The sequence below is a fragment of the Andrographis paniculata genome, unplaced genomic scaffold, assembly GCF_009805555.1.
Source record: "Andrographis paniculata isolate CXL003 unplaced genomic scaffold, ASM980555v1 Contig9END, whole genome shotgun sequence".
Classification (NCBI taxonomy): domain Eukaryota; kingdom Viridiplantae; phylum Streptophyta; class Magnoliopsida; order Lamiales; family Acanthaceae; genus Andrographis; species Andrographis paniculata.
Window position 1 is genome coordinate 765,434 of NW_026137639.1, and position 19,937 is coordinate 785,370.

Sequence of the window (19,937 nt, forward strand, 5' to 3'; positions counted from 1 at the left end):
GTTCACAAGCCCAGCGCTCTGCTCACCAAACCTGTTAGATCATTCTCTGTCTGCTGAAAGGTTACATAGCTGTGTTTGTTTGGAAATTTGAATTTTGAGTTGAAATTTAAATTGTAAAAAATTTAAATTGGAATAGTTGTATATTTATGTGATATAATAGATATTAGATGTGATATTTTAAATGTAAAATTGATTTTTAGTATAATATAATAAATAAAAATAAATATTTGATTTAAAGATTTTTGGGTGAAAAAATTTAATGAATAATAAATTTCGGAGAAAATCCTCCAAACAAACCCACCGTTATAGTGCACTCGAAAAATAACAATCACAGCTAAACAATTAATAGGATGATATTACTAACAATATTACTGCCTGCCAGTACACTAATCCACAGCTACGATATAATACAACTAATCCAAGCAACAATTGAAATATAAGTTTAGACATAGACTTAAGGGTGTGTTTGTTTGAAGGATTTTGGAGGATTTCCACTATTCATCCAATTTTTTCCCCCCAAAAACATCAAATCAAATACCTATTTTTCATTTTTTATATTATACTAAAAATCAATTTTACATTCAAAACATCACATCAAACCCTATTTATATCACATCATATAACTATTCAAATTCAAAATTTTTACTATTCAAATCCCAATCCAAAATCCAAACCCCCAAACAAACACACCCTAATGTAGGTTTGAAATAAATTTATAATAGTAGTAAAAAGATCAGATATTTCATAAAAGAGAACAAGTATTTGATATATGTTGTCGAAAAAGTTGTTATCGATGAATAATGACAAAAGTTCCAAAAGCGTGTGCGCAAAGGTAGACTATTTTATCACTTGCCATCCATTACAAGTTACAACTACAACAAAGAGTCAATACGGGTGTGTTTCTTTAGCCCCAAAACTCCAATTTTTTACTATTTGATCTCTGTGTTCACGTAATATTCCATCTAAACATTATTTTAATATTAAATTCAAACCAAACTTTTTTCCAAACTTATTAAAAATTTCGACAAGACTGATAGTGTAGTGGTAATGGTAACTTGAACTTACCTTCAGCATTGAGCCACACATGGATATATCTCCCCCACTGTCCCTGTCCCTGCTCCCTGCTCCCGAGCAATAGATGCAGAAAGAATTCCAAGATCCCGATTCAAGAATGTCACTGCATTCTCACACATTGAAATTATTCTCATCACTGAAGAAGGCTCGCCTCCGACTGCTTCAGAAGACCCCACTGCTACTGCTGGCATGGGAATCCCGAAGATTCTTCAAATTTCCTAGAAACTGTCGCAAGAGATTATAGACAAATAAATAGTTTACCATCCTTCTGCAAAAAGGCATCGTTATATGTTTCATCGTGATGGATGGATGGATTTGTGCACTCATCATGGACTCTTGTCCGAGTATTCAACCAAATCGACACTTACAAAAAAAATGAGTAAGTGCAAAAAGTTTCATTCTTCTTCAAATACATCGTAGCCACAATATGACAACTTTGAACATTCAAGACACAAATGAAATGAAAAATTAAAGAAAAGGCGAGCGTATATATAAAAAAACTATTAAGAGTTTTTCCAAGTCGGAGATGGTAAAATGAACAAATGGCCAACATCGAAAAGGAAATTTACAAATACAAGAAAAGAAAATTTAAGTTTAAGGTAAGACAATAGCTCCAGCAAGTTGAGTCCTACCTCACAAGAGAATACATAAACAGTGGGTACCAAAATTCGTAAATCTTCATTTTGAGCAAAACTACATTCTCTACACCGAATAGCCTACTTATTTAGACAACATTAAAAAACAAATACTGAAGTACCTTCAAAAGCATCTTATGTGCCACCAATAATCGTTTTGCAGCTGGTCCAAATCCATGGAGTTGAGGAACCTCCATCATGTGTGTCCACGGGCGTAGGGCATATCTTAATATTAAGAAGCGACACTTACATACTACAAAAATAAAGTTACCCGTGTGGATCTTGCAATATTATGATTTGATCGTTTGAGACAAACCCTTAACAAAAAAATGGATAAAAACATCATAGAAGCCATGTGAGTAATAGGCACAAGAGCTAAGGTCAATAATAGTAATCTGTCTTGAAATCAGGACTTAGGCAATCAGCAGAACCACACAATGCAATATGGGGAAAATTAAATGAAAACAAACCATGGTATATATTGTATTAAAAGATTTTGCAGTTTCGAGAAAAGATTCCAGATGTGCACGTAATTTTGCTTCAACCTCGACATAATCTTCGTCAGGGTTATAAGGGTGCTACAAAAATCAATCATAATAACAATCAAATGCAGTTTATGACATCAGCATCTCTAAGAATAATTAATCAATTTTATGCTAGACAAATAGGGCCACAAATGTAAGCTTGACAAGAACCTTCAATGCTAGATCATCAACATTCAACCATCCCTTGAAGGTTCAAAAGTCTGTTTGATTAATCTGAAAGTTGTTTCTTCAAATCAGATATATCTGGCCTACAAATGAAATTCAATTGATAAAAGAAAAAAAATCATTAAATCAGCCAAGCACAAAACCTTCTTCTTGAAGTTTATCCTCGAAACACATACATAAAGCACATCACAAAGCATTACAATTATTGCATATAGCTGGCAACTCAGGCCATTTTGTCCAAGGAGCAATCATAGGAATATGAATCAAAGCCCTTGAGAACAATGATAAATATAAAAAGCATTTTAACTTGTTTGAATTGCTAAAGGGAAAACCTGCGGCAATATGCAAATCAAACAGTCCCAGAAACAACAACAAATTCAAATAATTTAACTGAAATGTCATAGTTGTATATCATAGCCAGCATCAAAGGTAATGGGATTTCTCTTGCATTTTATCAGTCATAAATATCTTCTACCCACGTACTGTCTGTGCACACATAAGTTTCATACGGAAAAAAAGAACCATAGCATATAACTTGTTGAATAACAAACTTATCACCATGTCCAGAATCATACTTCGTAGTGCAAAATCTTATTACACAAAAAACCAAATGAGAAATGACTTCACTAGCGGAAAACCGTCTATAAAGCCTGAATTTATACTAGTGTCTTTCACATCTGCGACTTTTGAAGATCAAAAACATTCTCCTCTATTTTAGTATAGGTTCGTGAGAGAATTCTTAACGATCCAATTTTGCAAGCATTGTGGAACATAAAAGTTAAATAGTTGAAATCAGTGCTGCTAAAGAACAGAAAAGGACAGAGGCAGCAAGCAATGAACTCATTCTTGCAAGACAATTAGAGCAAACTTAGTTGTAAAGATTTTTAAAAAGTATTCATGCAGCATCATTCTTCGGGAATGAGTTGAATATTCTTTTAAAAACAAATCTCAAACTAGTACTATTTCTTATGAATCAAGAAAAGAATCTAAACAAGAATTATATCTTACAACGGATATATCAAATGGATCTGCACATCAGCAGGAAACAATTTGCATTCTTCAGAAAAAATTTGAGCTTGTTTTTCAGCAATGGCATCAATTAAACTATATGTCTTTTGCCACCTGTTCATCAACACTAGAAAAGGTAAAATTGAGTAATATTAGTCACATAGTTAATCACAAGGACACAATAAAGAAATTGAAGATACCCTATATCAACATAATTGAAATATACCCTATATCAACATAATTGAAATACATATACACCTCCACTGAGGATTATCAGCATAAATGCTTGCCTCCACAAGATCTACAATTAGACAGAGCATTTCAGTACGATCTTCATAACTCCCTTGACCCTACAATAAAAGAAACAATGACTTATTGCCTGGGTTGGGAAAAATGGTAAAGTTAATATTTATTACCATCACAGTCCTACCAAGCTATTACGGATTTTTTTGTCACTAGAATAAAGGAGTTTTTTGTCGTAGAATATGGTTTCTAATTGGATTTTTCCTATTCATGCTCAAATGCAAGATACTGACCACCTAAGAAAGCCTAGATATCAAACAAAACAAATCAGTGTTATATGTGTATGCATTTACATAATTCACGTAACACGAACTCACTTGGATGGCTTCGGTATCAATAGTAGTTGCAATACCCAAAAACTTTGCAATCTCTGCCAAATCTACAAAGTTATACAGTATCAAAGTAAGGCCAATTACACAGAATTCAGACATTTTTTTTTTTCAATAAGAACAACAGCACACGGTGAACTGAAGGATTTCAATAACAGTTTTGAACTAGTATCAAATAAGCTGATTTTCAACATATATGGTTAAAACCCCAGAATACCCGTTTTATTCTGATCTAAATCACGCGTACTTTAATAAGGGGCACATGTTCGGATCCTACATTGTATCCTTGAGGTTTCTTCATCTCGATCCACAGTATCCCCTTGAAGATTCTGCTCCGAGAATGGAGACTTATCACCCAATAATCTGCATAACCAGACAACAATAAGCCATAAACAAAAACTCTCTATAAAATTGCAGCACAACATAAATTCCAGAGAGCAATGCCCCGAACTTGAAGAAGAGCCATTCAAGAAGGGCATGGCGTTCCATGCCGGCGGGGCATTTTTTTTCTGAACCAGTTCCATTTGCTTCGATGCCATACTTCAACTGAATTCAATCCTCCAATGAATGTAGAATCGAAATTTATTTATTACAATTCGAAATAATTCAAAACACACTAAATCACTACATAGATCCAACATTTATGAGATAGCAATTCCACAGTTCATGAGATTAAGAAGCATTAAAGCATTAATGACTTACAAAAAATCTAAAACCAGCAGATGGCCAACAATGAATTCAGACATTAAAAAACCTTAACCGCCATTCAGAATCCAAATGCTCTGCTACAATGGTAAACAAATGGATTTCAGTCCAAATAATTTAACCTGCAAAACGAAACCGCATATGGAAAAAGGGGAAGATCAAGATCCAAAATCGAAATAAAAATAATGCGCAACAGTCGAACGAAAATTAAAACCCTAAATCAACAACTGAAATATTAAACACGCATAAACATACAATAGGAACCAAAAGTACACACACGCATGCATCCAGTAATCAACACCCCAAATTCACCCCTACAACAATAAACAAACCGAAGAAACTTACCATGGAATTCACACGTTTTCCCACCAAAAACTGCCGAGTTTATCGACAATGCTGGAATCGAACGATGCACTCTGCAAAGCAAATGATTTCCACTGGCGTTGAATCCACGAGACCAGAATCGTTTCTTTGATTGATAACGATAATCACTGTTCTCTTCTGTAACAAAACTCCTTTCATAAACTCACCTAGTCACTACTATTTCTACTTTACCGATTTTACCCTTCGCCTTCGTTCTACTTCCGCCCGGGATCAGCAATGGCAATTCGGACAATTCTCTGATTCGTCATCTTCACTGTTCCTTTCCCACACAAAAAAAATTTGAATGTAGGAAAAACGTAAGAATCCAAAACCCTGGTCCAGCCAAATGCCGCCATCAATCTTTTCCACGTACAGCTATGATTACGAACCCACCAAAATTAGACTAATAACAGTGTTCAGATCAGAATTAATTACTCCAAGATTTGGTTTGGCTCTTTTAATTTCAAGATATTGCAGGAATGGCACTGGAATGCTCCAATAAAACATGATCTTGACAAAGAAAGAAATTCGAAATAAAAAAAGAGTACAGGTTGGTTTCAGTATTGAAGATGAAAATGACACACACCAACCACAGAGTGGGAGCATAATTACACGTATTTGTGATGTGTATATGTATATGTATATGTATCTGTAGAGACAAGCAAACCTTTGCCTTTTCATTCAAATTAGGTTTCCCTTGTTTAGTACTTTACTTTTCCATCAAATCTTCCCTCCCTTTTAATTCAATTAAAAATCCTCACAGTACAAATTTTTCTTGGTTCTTCTTCGCTGGTATGTCCACTATTTGCCAGGGGAATATTTGGATTTGTTTATTTTAATTTTTAGGTTTAGTTTTCTTCTTCTGCATTGAATGCTCAGCTCCTGTCATGGCCGTTTCATGATTCTTGAATTAAATGGCCAATTCTTGACTTTCTCTGTGATCTCATAATGCCAAATTGTCTGATTCAGACTGCATATAAATTCAGCTTTTATGGTTGCTGCTACTGCCATTGCAATCTGCAGTGAGTTACAGACACCAAGGAAGATAAAGCTGAGAAGATAACAGAAAACCTATACATATATATACACATAAATACATACATGTATCTATTTATATATGTTTAAGCTATATGGAGACGGAAAACAGCAAAAGAAAATCAACCATGGAAGAGTACCAAGTGGTGGAGCAGATTGGAAGAGGAGCTTTTGGAGCCACTTTTCTTGTTCTTCACAAGACTGAGAACAAGAGGTCATATATATGTATATCTTCATATATATATATATGTATATATTTATATTTGTAGTGTTGATTGTGATTCTGATACTGTAAGAATGTTTTTTGTTCATAGGTATGTGCTGAAGAAGATTCCTCTGGCGAAGCAAACTGAAAAATTCAAGCAAACTGCACATCAAGAGGTCGTCACCATCTCTCTTTTTCAATTTGATGATTAAGGAAGAACCACCTAATCTTTTTACCAATTCTCTCAGATGCTACTCATGGCAAAGCTTAGCAATCCTTACATCATTCGGTACAAGGATGCCTGGGTCGAAAAGGTATATTATATTATATACTAAGTTTCGAAAACAGATGACATTGTCTGAGAATCTTCGATTATTGCTACCTCTTATGTATGATGATGATCCCTGCCTGATTGGGATTGTGAATTAGGACTCCTTTGTCTGCATCGTTACGAGCTACTGCAAAGGCGGAGACATGTAAGTTTCCGGCAGGCAGCAAGCTTGTTTTGATTGATTACACCTTTTTTTAAACCTATCTGAATTCACGCTTGATGAAATTGTCGACTGTTTCCTAAGGGCGGAGCTGATCAGAAAGGCTCGAGGAGTGCATTTCTCCGAAGAGGTAAGAACCACGAAACAAAGCATTTCTGAAGCTCGAGACATGACTGATATTTCCGGACATGGTTTTGTTCTGTTTATAGACGATCTGCAGATGGCTGACTCAGTTGCTTTTGGCTTTGGATTACCTGCACTCGAATCGTGTCCTTCACCGCGACCTCAAGGTGTGTTTTTTTGTGTTTCTTTTCGTAACCAATTCGATCTTAATCCTCGGGCATGGCAGCCGTGTTTTTATACATATGTTGTCTTAACCGATTTGGCTTCAGTGCTCAAACATTTTCCTTACAAGAGACAACGACATCAGGCTCGGTAAGAAACTCGAAAGCCTCGCCTACTATGATGTGCTTATGCGGTCTTTCTTACACGATAAAAACTTGTAGGAGATTTTGGGCTAGCGAAGCTGCTCGACAAAGGCGACCTTGCTTCATCGGTACTATTGTTCGTTTGTTTCTGCTTCAATGCGACGACTGATGATATTCTGACAAAGTTTTCGTTTTTAGCTCGTGGGAACACCAAACTACATGTGTCCGGAGATCTTAGCAGACATCCCATATGGATACAAATCGGACATTTGGTCTTTAGGCTGCTGTATGTTCGAAATTGCCGCTCATTTACCTCCTTTTCGGGCATCGGTAAGCTCTAGTCTAGACGATGCTTGTCACAAGTTAACATAGTTATCGAGAGCTGTAAGAATTTCGATCAAACAGGACATCGATGGCCTCGTCAGCAAAATAAATCGATCAACCATTTCGCCTCTTCCAACATTGTATTCTTCGTCCCTGTGAGTCGCGGCCCTTCTCCTTACGCATTTTGTCTATCTTCGTAATTGCAAGAAGTAAGCGAGATCTTCGATGTTGTAGGAAGAGACTCATCAAAAGCATGCTTAGGAAAAGCCCGGAGCATCGCCCGACGGTGAGTTAAACTGAATGCCAAAAATGAAGAACCAAACTCATCTGATGATGTCTTAAAACTTGTTTAGGCTGCAGAGCTCTTGAGGCATCCACATTTGCAGCCATATCTCGCTCGGTACAGCAATTTGTCGCCGGTCTTCCTCCCAGTGAAGTCTGAAGCCGAGTCAAAGTCCAGGCCGTCGAACAGGGACAGCAAGCTGAACAAGAAAATGCAGATGATCAAGAAATCAGACGACGCCACGAAAGAGGACAAGATTCCATCAAAAAAACATCTGCCTATGGATTCAGGAACAGATTCCCTTTCGCCGGATGAAAGCAAGAGTAACGTAAGCCTTGGATCATTGTCGGAACAAGAAATGCAATCCAGGGACGAAAACCAGAACCTTAACGCGGCAGCATGTAATGGCGACGAAAATTCTCCCAAACTGAACCTGGCAAGAATGCCGACCCCTTTCCTGCCGAATGATCTCATCAAAAGCGAACATGTAGTCGAAGAAAAGGCGCAGGCGATGGAGTCGTTGCTCGAGCTCTGCGCGCAGCTTCTCAAGCACGAGAGGCTCGAGGAACTCGAGGGCGTGCTGAAGCCATTCGGAGATGAATCTGTCTCTTCTAGAGAAACTGCAATCTGGCTGACAAAAGGCCTGATGAACATTCAAAGATGTAATCAAGAATTAGCTTAGCTTAGCTTAGATTAACAAACAGTGGCACTTCTTGTGATCAAATTCTTACCATTTGATCCTGTGATATGTTCCTGTGATGACTCAAATGGAAGTTCTTGACGTAGCCATTATCCATTGATCATAGTTTTCTTCAATTCTTTCTATTTAGTTTCCAAGACTTCAAATTTAGCCTTTTTTCTGATTGCTGCTGGTCTGATGCTGTCTCTCTTGTCGCAACGACGTCGTATTCGCAAGCCATTTTCAAATCCTTTCCGATCGCGCCACACTCTCTCTGCGTTGCCACAAAGGAGAAAACGGCCGAAGAGAATTTGCGACGGCGCAGCAACGGAATGGAATACTACGCATATATTTGTGACTTCGAATCCCACGCTCTCAATTCTGGAGACCAAATGCAAATCCCTCTTCCATCTCAAGCAAATCCAGTCGCAAATGACGGTCACCGGACTGGCTTCCGACGGGCTGGCCTACAGCAGATTGGTAGCCTTCTGTGCGCTCTCTCCGGCGGCGGATCTTAATTACGCGAAGAGATTGTTGTTCGCGATGGAGAATCCGAATGCGTTTTCGTGGAATGTAGTGATTAGAGCCGTCGCTGATAGCCCCGCTCCATCGCATGTGTTTGTTATGTACAAACAAATGTTGGCTGCCGGCGCCGGCGCCGGCGGTGGTTTTGGTCTGAGGCCTGATCGTTATACTTATCCGTTGCTGTTCAAAGCCTGCGCGAATTTGGAGGTCTTTGATTTAGGGTTTGCGATTCTGGGGAATGTATTGAAAATGTGCTACGATAGTGATGTGTTCGTGAGGAATGCTTTGATTCATTTCCTGGTTTGCTGTGGAGAGCTCGAGGCTGCGCATAAGGTGTTCGACGAAAGTCCTGTGAGAGACTTAGTTTCTTGGAATTCTTTGATCAATGGCTACGTTAGGAGTGGGAGAGGGGAGGAAGCTCTGAGAATATACAGGCGAATGGAGCTCGATCCCGACGAGGTTACGATGATCGCTGCAGTCGCAGCTTGTGCGCAGCTGGAAAATTTGGAGCTCGGCCGCGAACTCCACCAGTTCGCCGGAGCTAAAGGGATGAACATAACTGTTCGATTAGGTAATGCTCTTGTTGACATGTATGCCAAATGCGGCGATCTTGATTCGGCGAGGGCATTGTTTGACGGGATGGAAGAGAAGACGGTGGTGAGCTGGACGACGATGGTCGTCGGGTATGCGAAATTCGGGTATTTGGATTTCGCTAGGAAGGTATTCGATGCGATGCCGGAGAAGGACATTGTTCCTTGGAACGCGTTGTTGAGCGGTTACATTAAAGCGCAGCGTGGGAAACAAGCGTTGCGATTGTTCCATGAAATGCAGGCAACGGGAGTCGAGCCGGACGAGGTGACAATGGTTTGCTGCTTATCTGCATGCGCGCAGCTGGGCGCACTCGATGCTGGAGTTTGGATTCACGGCTATATCGAAAAGCACGCACTCTCGTTGAACGTTGTTCTCGGAACGGCGCTAGTCGATATGTACGCGAAATGCGGGAACATAAAGAAAGCATTGCAGGTATTGTTACCGTAGAGCTGTTAACGAGCCGAATCGAACAAAATTTTAAGTGTTCATATTTGTTCGTTAACGTTCGCGAACAAGGCTCGTGTTCGTTTGTTTGTTAACGTTCATGAACAAAGCTCATGTTCGTTCGTTAAGCTTTCGAGCTCGACTCGTTAAGAATATTTATTGTTGGAGTCCGAGTTCCTATTCGATTCGATTATGTTCGATTAAGTTCGTTCGAGCTTATTTATCTCACTTTTTAAAATTTATATATAAATTAAAAAGGAAATTTGAATTTAATTATTTTAAATTGATATTTTATGTATTTATAAATTATAATTATATATATAATATTTATAATAAATATATTATTTTGACGAACTGCTAGTTTGTTAATCAAACGAGTCTGTTTATGTTGTTCGGCTTGGCTCGTTAACGTTCACAAACGAGCTTTAACCGAACTGAACCAAGCCAAGTTCACGAACGGCTCAGTTCGTTTAACAGCTCTGATTGTTAGATGATCGATCGATCGAGCATGAAAAGCCGTACATCTAAATCGTTTAATTCGACAGGTGTTCCGCGACATCCCGGGAAAGAACACGCACGCGTACACCGCGATAATCGGCGGGCTGGCGCTGCACGGGGTCGCGCAGGACGCGTTATCGCTCTTCTCCGACATGATCGACGCGGGCCTCGCCCCGGACGCGATAACGTTTCTCGGAGTACTCTCGGCATGCTGCCACGGAGGGTTAGTCGAGCGGGGGCAAGAGATATTCTCCGAAATGGTCTCCGGGTTCGGGATTCGTCCGCAGGCGAAGCACTATTCGTGCATGGTCGACCTTCTGGGCCGGGCCGGGCTATTGAAGGAGGCGATGGCGACGATCGAAAGCATGCCGATGGAGGCGGACGCGGTAATATGGGGGGCCATGTTTTTCGCGTGCCGGATGCACAAAAACATCGAGATCGGGGAGACGGCGGCGGCAAAGCTTATGGAGCTCGATCCGGGGGATAGCGCGATATACGTAGTGCTGGCGAGCATGTACCGGGAGGCGAATATGGGGGAGAAGGCAGACGAGGTGAGGAAGACGATGAAGATGAGGGGGGTCGAGAAAACGCCTGGATGTAGCGCGATCGAGGTCGACGGAAAAGTGTTCGAGTTTGTTGTGAAGGATGAGTCGCATCGGCGGCGTCGGGAGATCTACCAATGTTTGCTTAGCCTTTCGGGACAAATGGGTTCTGTCTCTTTGGGTTTGGTTTGGAAAGATTTAGATTTTGTATTTTAGTACTGTATTTTATAATATATTTTACGAGAGAGAAGAAAAATTTTGTTTTTAAAAATACATAGTCCAATTTGAGAAAATTTTATTAAAGAAATATACTTTTTGTCTAACCCAAAATAGTTTAAATAATAAAATTTAAAAAAATTTGTAAAATAATATATATTTTTAGATCATCAAATTATTATTATGATTTTTTTAGTAATTATAAATGGAATATTAAATAAAAGGTAATAATCTCTTTTCGTCTTACTTGTGTGTATTTTTCTATTTTTGTCCTATACATTTATTTTATTATTTTTTAATTTTAATTAAATTAATTGATTATTGTTATTATATACTCCTTCGTCCTACGTACCATGTCTAAGTTGCCGTTGTCGTTTCTGTCCGTCTCACCTACCACGTCACTTTTTTTTTAAACGATTATACACTTTAATCTTATTTTAAACTTTTTAATTTTATATTTTTTTAATTTTAATTAAACTAATTAGTTGTCTTAATTTTAATTTATAATTATTTATATTATACGATAATTATTTAATGATTTAGTAATTATATTCTACAGTAAGTAAAATAGAAGTAATAATTGAAACCGTAAAAATAATTATATATTAATTTTTTATCTTTAATTTATCAAAATTAATAATAAAATAAATTTAATAAGCAATAATTAAAATAAAACAAAAATAAAATTGACTGATAAGAGTAAAAAAGTACCTTTTATTATTATTTTTTCATTAAAAAAAATATTACTTTTATTATTATTCTTTTTGTTAATTTTTATGCAAATTTGGAGGAGGTGAGAATGTCCGCAGGAACAGCGCGTGCCTCGTAGAGCATAATCTATTAATTAATTAATTAATTATAAACCCTAATAATTTCACTCTAATCTAATTTAAACTAATATACTATAATCTCCTCTCTTTCTCCTTCTCTCTCTTAATTACGTCCACACTCTTCACTCTCCCCTTGATCTCGTAATTTTTTAGTCCTCTTGCATTCTCATCTCTCAGTTTCTTCATTTAAAATTTCCAATTGAAACTATCAAGATCGAATCTCGGTACTTAAATCAGTGCAGTACAGATCTCATTATACCCGCCCTCGGAATTGCAGAATTATGGGAGGTAGGATTTTGTGTAATTTCCGAATCGGAGTCTATTAAGACTTATAGTTTCTGTTGTTCTAATCCGAGTGCTGTGTGGATTCATTCAATCTGCAGGTACTGTAGATAGCTCAACCTCAAATCGATGGTTGGCCGAAAATCCTAGCAAAAGATGGGGCGAAATATTTTTTCTTCTCTATACACCATTTTGGCTCACCCTTTGCCTTGGCATTGTTGTTCCCTACAAACTCTATGAGGTAACTAAATATATACATACATATATGATGTATATGTATATGTATATGTATAGTTTACTTTGATTTTTTGGGGGAATTATTAGGATAATTGTATAATTACCTGTTGTATCGAGCATTGCTTCATTTGCTGTGGATGGTGAACTGCAATTCTGCAAATGTTCTATCTGATCTGATCCAATTTTTCGTAGAAGGATTTGAGCATGTTATCCTGCAATTTTGGGTAAAATTTTTGTTGTCTGTCAGACTTGGGAAGTTTCCAGAACTTGATGGCTGTTGAGATTATACCATTTGGTAATATACATCATAATTGAGCTTAGTTTAATTGCCAATGCAATGTTGATAATAATATGTTGTGCAATGTATTTGTTTAACTAAAGAAACCATTGTCACATATCTGTTAGCGCCATCGAAGAACTTGCTAGTCCGAGTGATTTATCGAACAATAGTCTAGCACTATTTATGTAATACAGTCTCGATTTGTTGATATGAAACTCGGGAACTTTATGCGCGCAATGTACTACACTATGTCTCAAGATTGGTATATTTCCGCGGTGTTTTAGTCGTTCTGATATTGCAACATTTGGTGAAAAACTGCACTGACGTATGTCGACTCATGTCAGAAATTCACCGAGTGGGAATACCTATTCTTGGGACTCCTATCGGCGCTTCCTGCTTTTCTTATTCCTATGATTCTGGTCGGGGAGGTAAGCTGAAGATCAATTATCATTTCTGTATTGTCAGACACTTGTGTAACAGTGCTCTTGTTTTCAGGCAGATCGAACATTACATTGGAAGGATCGTTATTGGGTGAAAGTCAGTATTCGCCGTTCTTGTCATTGTCTGTCAATAATTATCGCGCATCTTTGATAGCCTACCCTGCTGTAACTCGAAAACTGTTGCTCTGCCAGGCTAATCTGTGGATCATACTTTTCAGCTACGTCGGGAACTACTTTTGGACTCACTATTTCTTTACAGTTTTGGGTGCTTCGTACACATTCCCGTCGTGGAAGATGAATAATGTAAGCTAAAGATTTCTCCGTTCAGATACTTTTGAAACTTTTGACACTACCGTCGTATCAAATACTTTTTTTCCCTCTCACAACCGTAACACGGCTTTTTGTAGGTACCACACACGACTTTCCTTCTCACCCATGTATGCTTCTTGTTCTACCATGTCTCGTCAAATATGACGCTCCGTAGGCTCCAGCATTCCATCGCTCACTTGCCGGAGAGGACACAGTGGCTCTTCAAAGCCGCCTGGATTCTAGCTCTGTCGTATTTCGTAGCATATTTGGAGACCGTAGCCATTTCTAATGTAAGCAAACTTAATATTGAATTGCGTTTGTTCGATGTTCTCACCACAAGGAATCGGTTGTATGCTTTGTTTGAGTGCAGTTTCCTTATTACACATTTGTCGATCGGGATTCCATGTACAAAGTTGGCTCCTTGTTTTATGCGATCTACTTCTTTGTCAGCTTCCCGATGTTCTTGAGGTAACCATCTGTCTCTTATGTGAATGCATATATATATAGAGAGAGACACATTACCTGGTAGATCCCGATGGTAGTTGTTTGTTTTGCTATGCGGCTCAGGATCGATGAGAAGGCAGACGACAAGTGGGACTTACCGAGAGTGGCGATTGATGCTTTAGGTGCTGCAATGCTCGTGACCATCATACTCGACTTGTGGCGCATCTTTCTTGGCCCGATTGTGCCGGTTCTGGATCCCAAACAACACACTCAATCAGGGCTGCCCTGGTTCCCTGGAAATGCTGCTTAGATCCCTCTCTGTCCTGCTCAAGAACTCTACTCTTTTACATTTTCTTTAGTTTCTGGAACATCTCATGGTACCTTTGTTGATGAGTGATTCAATCCTTTTATGTACGTACGAGGTTAACGTTGCCAAAGTTTTCGAAATATTGTATAGGTCCTTATTACAATCCACACAACAAAGCCGATCCCTGACGAAGTTGCGCCTCTGTATGGATTCTATGTTTTGTGCATTTAAGCTGTTGCTGCCAACTTCCGGTCGACTAATGTCCTGGCGGAAGAATCCCTGCCTGGAAAAGAACGAAACAGCAGCGCACATTAAATGATAAAGCATCGGCTTTTACTATCCATGGCAGCATTTGTAATCAGCTACAGCAAAAACATAACCAACCGATGATGCCTTTAAACTTACCATCATCTTTTTCAGATTTTCTTCTGCTGCGCCATAGAAGTCGAATAGGTGTGCCAACAAAGCCGGCATTTGTTCTCAATTGCTTCTCCATGTATCGCCGGTATGTTTCAGGGAAGAGTTTTGAATCATTCACAAAGAAGACGAATGTGGGTGGCCTAATAGCTGCCTGCAAAGAGTATTAGAAGAAATCAATGTCCCTTGAGGTACTAATGGCTTACATTATCCTCGCCTAGCTTACGCACCTGAGTACAGTAGTAAACACGGCCCCTTTTGCCGCCTCTAGTCCGCGGAGGTGACTTGAATGCAACAGCCTCTCGTATCACTTGATTCAATATCGCTGTTGATAACCTCCTAGATCGCTCCTTTGCAACCATAGACGCAGCCACAACAATCCTATGTATTAAAGAGCGAAAAGGTAAAAATTGGTAAATTTTAAGGATTGACTGTGCTGGGATTCAAGGACGACGAATAAACTACACAGCTTGCAAAAGTTAGTAAGAGACCTTGTAGTTTGATCAGGCTACCAGTTAAGAAAAAACTCACTTTTCAACGCTTTGCCCTTGTATTGCAGTTGAGTACACAATGGGTGCCCAGTTAAGAATTCGGAGCTTGTTTCGAACATCTTCCTCGTAGTATGTAGCTGTTTGCTGATTCTTGTTGGGTATGGTGTCCCATTTGTTGACGACAATTAGGCACCCCTTGCCTTCCTTTTCTATTCTTTCAGCAATCTTGAAATCCTAGGAAGTAAGGAAGACGATGGAGAAGAAAAGTTAACAACTTCCAAAGAACACAAGTTCAAAAATAAGAGTGAAAATTTGAGATGACAGATAAGCCTAGTAGATCTGAAAGCTATTTTCGCAAACAATACTTGAAAAAGCAGAAGATGTGGAGACTGATTTTGTAGAGTGATATGGCGCTCCACCCCCTTTCTACTCCCGTAGCTACTTAAAATCCAAAAGCTAAAACATACCAAACATACGAACAAATAGCAAGCCAAATGTCGGATAACTGAAAAAGAAATGGTAAAATGTGGGCAGTACTTGCTCTGTTATACATGCCAGAGCTTCAATGACAAGGGCAACAACATCAGAACGGCGAATGGCACGAAATGCTCGATTCACAGACAGAGCTTCTGTGGTGCTACCTGACGAAGCTATAGCAGCCTTTTTTCTGATACCAGCTGTATCTATGAGGCGGAATTTCTGCAAAACAAGATAATCATACAATTTAATACTACATAGTTATTAAAGGGAGAATTAAACATTTTCGATTCTGACAATTTCCAAGAGTTCTGCCATAGCATGAAGGGAAAACAAGATGGCATAGGTCGAATGAGAAAGGGATAAATGGAATTCTCTTGGTAATTGAATCAAGACTGAAAATAAACGCATAACAAATATCATACTTACTGAGAGGTAGCAAGAAGACGACCTCACTGAAGAATTGGACTAACCTGACCATCCGAACCTGTGAACTCCATATCAATGGCGTCACGAGTGGTTCCACTGATTGGGCTGACAACTGTCCTATCCTCCCCAACCAGGGCATTCAAAATACTGCTTTTGCCCACATTTGGTCGGCCTACTATGGCCAGAGTCGGAACATATTCTTCAATTTCAAAATTTGCTGTTTCCTGAGTAATCAATAAAATAAAAATTTCAAGTTGATTCTATAACCTGGCATCTAAAAATAGGTATCTAGATTTTATTCCCATTTAAAATAGAATGTATTTCTGCACCGATGTGTCATACTATAAGACAATTTTTATCTTGGAAAAAGTATGATTTAAGCATATAATTGGAGAGTAGATGCAAGCTGACATAGACAGCAGGTAGTATTGGATTAGGAGCTGGCTTTCTAGACATTTATTTAAATACAATGAACATGTGAGCAAGAACCATACATCATGTTTCGTGATACTCAGTAACAAGACTTCACATATGAAAGCTGAAAACTAAGAACAATTTTTAGGTTAAGATCATTGGCAAGAAACAAAGACATCAGAAAAACTTTCGAAAGCACAGTGACATTGCATAACAGGCAGAGTTGAGCACACCTTAGCTTACATAGAAAATCATTTGGATCAAAATTTTCTAAACTCAGAAAAAGTAGAGTGGCGTGCATCACTTTCAATATGTAAAGAAAATCACCTCGATTTTCTTCAATTGAGAGCAGACCAAGTTAAGAAGCTCCCCAGTTCCACTTCCAGATATAGCGGATATAGGGAGCGGTGTGAACCTAATAGGTCACACAAGAAATTACATATTAAATTCCGCTTACGATGAAAATAGTAAAAAATAGTATGTGTATATAGTCAAGCTGAACCAACTTAAATTCTATAGATACTATAACACCAAATGTAACACAAGAAGCAATAACAGATGTATATATATCTTCAACAAGATCATGGACCTTTGATAAAGCATTCTAGAAGTTGATGTCATCCCACCCTAGTTTACTGTCTCTTCTTTCAGGGATGTTGAGAACCATGTGAAAGATGTAATGAGTGAACAAAATATATTCATTGACATCACTGGAATTTTTATACTTCAAATGTTAAAACCTAGACATTGATGTCATCATGGTCCTTCCTTTTCTTTGTTTATTCAAATATTGTTTGGAAGACTCCAATTTAATTGAAAGATCTGTATGACTAAAAAACCCAAGCATGACAAAAATAATCAAGATCACACACATAAAATTGACTAGTCACTGCTCACCCTAAAGCCCAGAATTCGGATGCTTGCATAATCCCTTTACGAGGTGATTCACATTTGTTGACAGCAAGAATAATGCATTTGTGTGAATAGTTCTTGCGTAGCCAATCCCCTATTTCAATGTCTGCCGCAATTAGACCTGCCTGTTAACTCCTTGTTATAGATTCTTCCCCAATGAACAATACTTATGCCCCAGCAAACCAATAAATCATAAAAAGGATAACACATAGTAAGAATATAAAAAGTGAAGTCCTTTTTGTTTCGAAACTCTTTCAAAAGGATATCCTGATATTAGATTTTATTCTCTCCCTCTCTTCTTCTTCTTTCTTTTTTAAAAACAAAAAAAATTAGAGAAGGTTTTTCACTTCACTATTCCAACAATGAAAAATGTCACGGAAATCAATAACCACAACAGAAATTTCAGGATAAGTGTGTACCTTAAGATCCACCCGTATACTAACATATGACAGAAAAAATGTAAATGAGATAAATACATCACCACCATAAAAAATCATACCTGACCATCGACAAGAAAAATGATGACAGATGCCTCTTCCACAGCAACAATAGCTTGCCGCTCAACCATGGAAGGCATTCTTGCAACAGCAGCCTCCCTGGAAGCAAGTGGAATCCCTTCCATGCCAATGGTTGTTGATATGGCTAGTTCTTCCATAACATCATCCTGGGACTTTGAAACTGTGAGTACACCCCCAGTATCAATTATCATAAATTCATGATCTCCCCAATATGATCTACCATATAGCCGATCCCTAGTAACACCTGGTTCATCAACCACAATGGCTTTGTTTCCCTAGAAAATAGGCAAGTCAACTAAGTGAATATCTACTCTCAAAGAAAAATAATAAATAACACTGAAATAATTTACCAGAAAGAGAATATTTAAGTTTCAGGTAAGTAAAGACAATTGTACCAGAGGCTCTGATGCATACCCCAACAAGACGATTAAAAAGTGCTGATTTACCAACATTTGGCCTCCCAACTATAGCAACCCTCGGAAGAAGATGATCAGGAATCTGTGGATGAATAAGCACATAGACAAGTAAATTACCAACACACCAAAATACAACAAATTATGAAAATGAATACAACTTGAAAGATTATTATATGCATTATTAAAATGTATGGTCATACAAAATGCCTGCAATCACTAGTTCCATATCATTGAACTAAATCTCCTACTTTCTTTTTAAAACTATGATACAAGTCAAGATCATGAAATTTCCACTTTTGCAGTGATAATAATGTGATATATCAGCCATGTCAGTGTGTAAATCAAGTAATAGGTGGAAAGCAAAGGAGGTTATGCTCCTAGAAACTTAACCTTAAAGTTTATACATTATCTGACCTAGGAATGCCATGAATTTGAACACATTAATTCTATAGAGGTAGTAACGAATCAAAGCATGTGCATCGGTGATCAATGAGTGGCGTGCAAGAGTTTTAATGTATTTTGAATCTCCTACCGAAGAAATGTAGAAAACATTAAAATAGAAGAAAATGTTATATAAAGAAAACAAATTTACTGACATTGCTGGTGGTACTCATCTGCCTCTTCTGCTTTCCCCGAGTTCGTCTTTGATTGGATATTTCATCTTCTGAAACCATCAATTAATTACATATGGATGACTATACTTAGACGTGATGAACAGAAAAGTCCATAAGATCTTGAAAGAAATCACAAATTATCCATGGCAATCCCCTTCGAAGGGTGTGCTCACTTCACGTATTCGAAACAAATGACATATAACACATTCTCCATTAAAGAAAAAAAAAAAAAAATGCAAAAGAACACACAGAAACCAACCAATGCTCAATTCTCGAGACAATGAATCAGAGAACTCCTTGACTGCTTGTTTGGCCTCTCGCTCAAACTCTTGAACATCAAAACTCTCCGCTTCCTCCTCGTCCTCGGGCAACCAGTCTTCTTCCACATCAAGTTCTTCACCAGCTTCCCTTGCTAACAACAAGTCTTCGTTTTCCGCTTTGCTGCAGCTGCAGAAGAAACAACAGCCCCCTCGCAAAGGAGCAAGAAATGGCCCCCGAAGGCTCAATTGGCGGCGGAAGCGAGAAGAGAGTGAGAAGGCAACTGAAGTTGGCAACGATTTAGGAAGAGGGGAGAGCAAAGAACAAGTGTTGGTGGAAAGCCCCAACGTCCAACAATCCACAGAAGCCATCAATGGAGGAGACCACCACCCAAGGTTTACGGTTTATCCTCCCCTCCACAGCTTCTCTGCGTTCCAGTACGGATGTGTACTTGAATTTACGATTTTACCCTCA

The 19,937-nt window shown here is 38.4% G+C and overlaps 4 protein-coding genes and 1 pseudogene across 4 annotated transcripts; 3 read left to right on the top strand and 2 right to left on the bottom strand.

Annotated features, from left to right (window-relative positions):
• Positions 1-254: 254 nt before the first annotated feature.
• Positions 255-5,722, bottom strand: LOC127244357 (AUGMIN subunit 7-like; annotated as a pseudogene).
• An 85-nt stretch (positions 5,723-5,807) lies between these two features.
• On the top strand, positions 5,808-8,709 carry LOC127244356 (serine/threonine-protein kinase Nek6-like). Its single transcript, XM_051264845.1, has 12 exons — positions 5,808-6,376; positions 6,477-6,543; positions 6,616-6,681; positions 6,797-6,843; positions 6,943-6,988; positions 7,068-7,148; positions 7,251-7,293; positions 7,365-7,414; positions 7,485-7,616; positions 7,692-7,765; positions 7,845-7,896; positions 7,964-8,709. The coding sequence occupies exons 1-12, from the start codon at positions 6,258-6,260 to the stop codon at positions 8,573-8,575; spliced, it is 1,389 nt and encodes a 462-aa protein (XP_051120802.1). The 5' UTR covers positions 5,808-6,257; the 3' UTR covers positions 8,576-8,709.
• A 46-nt stretch (positions 8,710-8,755) lies between these two features.
• On the top strand, positions 8,756-11,416 carry LOC127244355 (pentatricopeptide repeat-containing protein At2g22410, mitochondrial). Its single transcript, XM_051264844.1, has 2 exons — positions 8,756-10,120; positions 10,678-11,416. Exons 1-2 carry the CDS (start codon positions 8,771-8,773, stop codon positions 11,386-11,388), a joined length of 2,061 nt encoding a protein of 686 aa, XP_051120801.1. The 5' UTR covers positions 8,756-8,770; the 3' UTR covers positions 11,389-11,416.
• Positions 11,417-12,307: 891 nt separating this feature from the next.
• Positions 12,308-14,709, top strand: LOC127244057 (cycloeucalenol cycloisomerase). The gene is made up of 8 exons (XM_051264355.1): positions 12,308-12,506; positions 12,602-12,741; positions 13,362-13,445; positions 13,513-13,554; positions 13,650-13,760; positions 13,865-14,056; positions 14,137-14,234; positions 14,334-14,709. Exons 1-8 carry the CDS (start codon positions 12,500-12,502, stop codon positions 14,518-14,520), a joined length of 861 nt encoding a protein of 286 aa, XP_051120312.1. The 5' UTR covers positions 12,308-12,499; the 3' UTR covers positions 14,521-14,709.
• Positions 14,589-19,834, bottom strand: LOC127244053 (uncharacterized). The gene is made up of 12 exons (XM_051264351.1): positions 19,465-19,834; positions 19,188-19,255; positions 18,590-18,673; positions 18,157-18,450; positions 17,643-17,782; positions 17,073-17,160; positions 16,376-16,555; positions 15,963-16,124; positions 15,466-15,659; positions 15,165-15,315; positions 14,923-15,088; positions 14,589-14,800 (listed from the first exon to the last, which is right to left on the bottom strand). Exons 1-12 carry the CDS (start codon positions 19,832-19,834, stop codon positions 14,745-14,747), a joined length of 1,953 nt encoding a protein of 650 aa, XP_051120308.1. The 3' UTR covers positions 14,589-14,744.
• Positions 19,835-19,937: the final 103 nt, after the last annotated feature.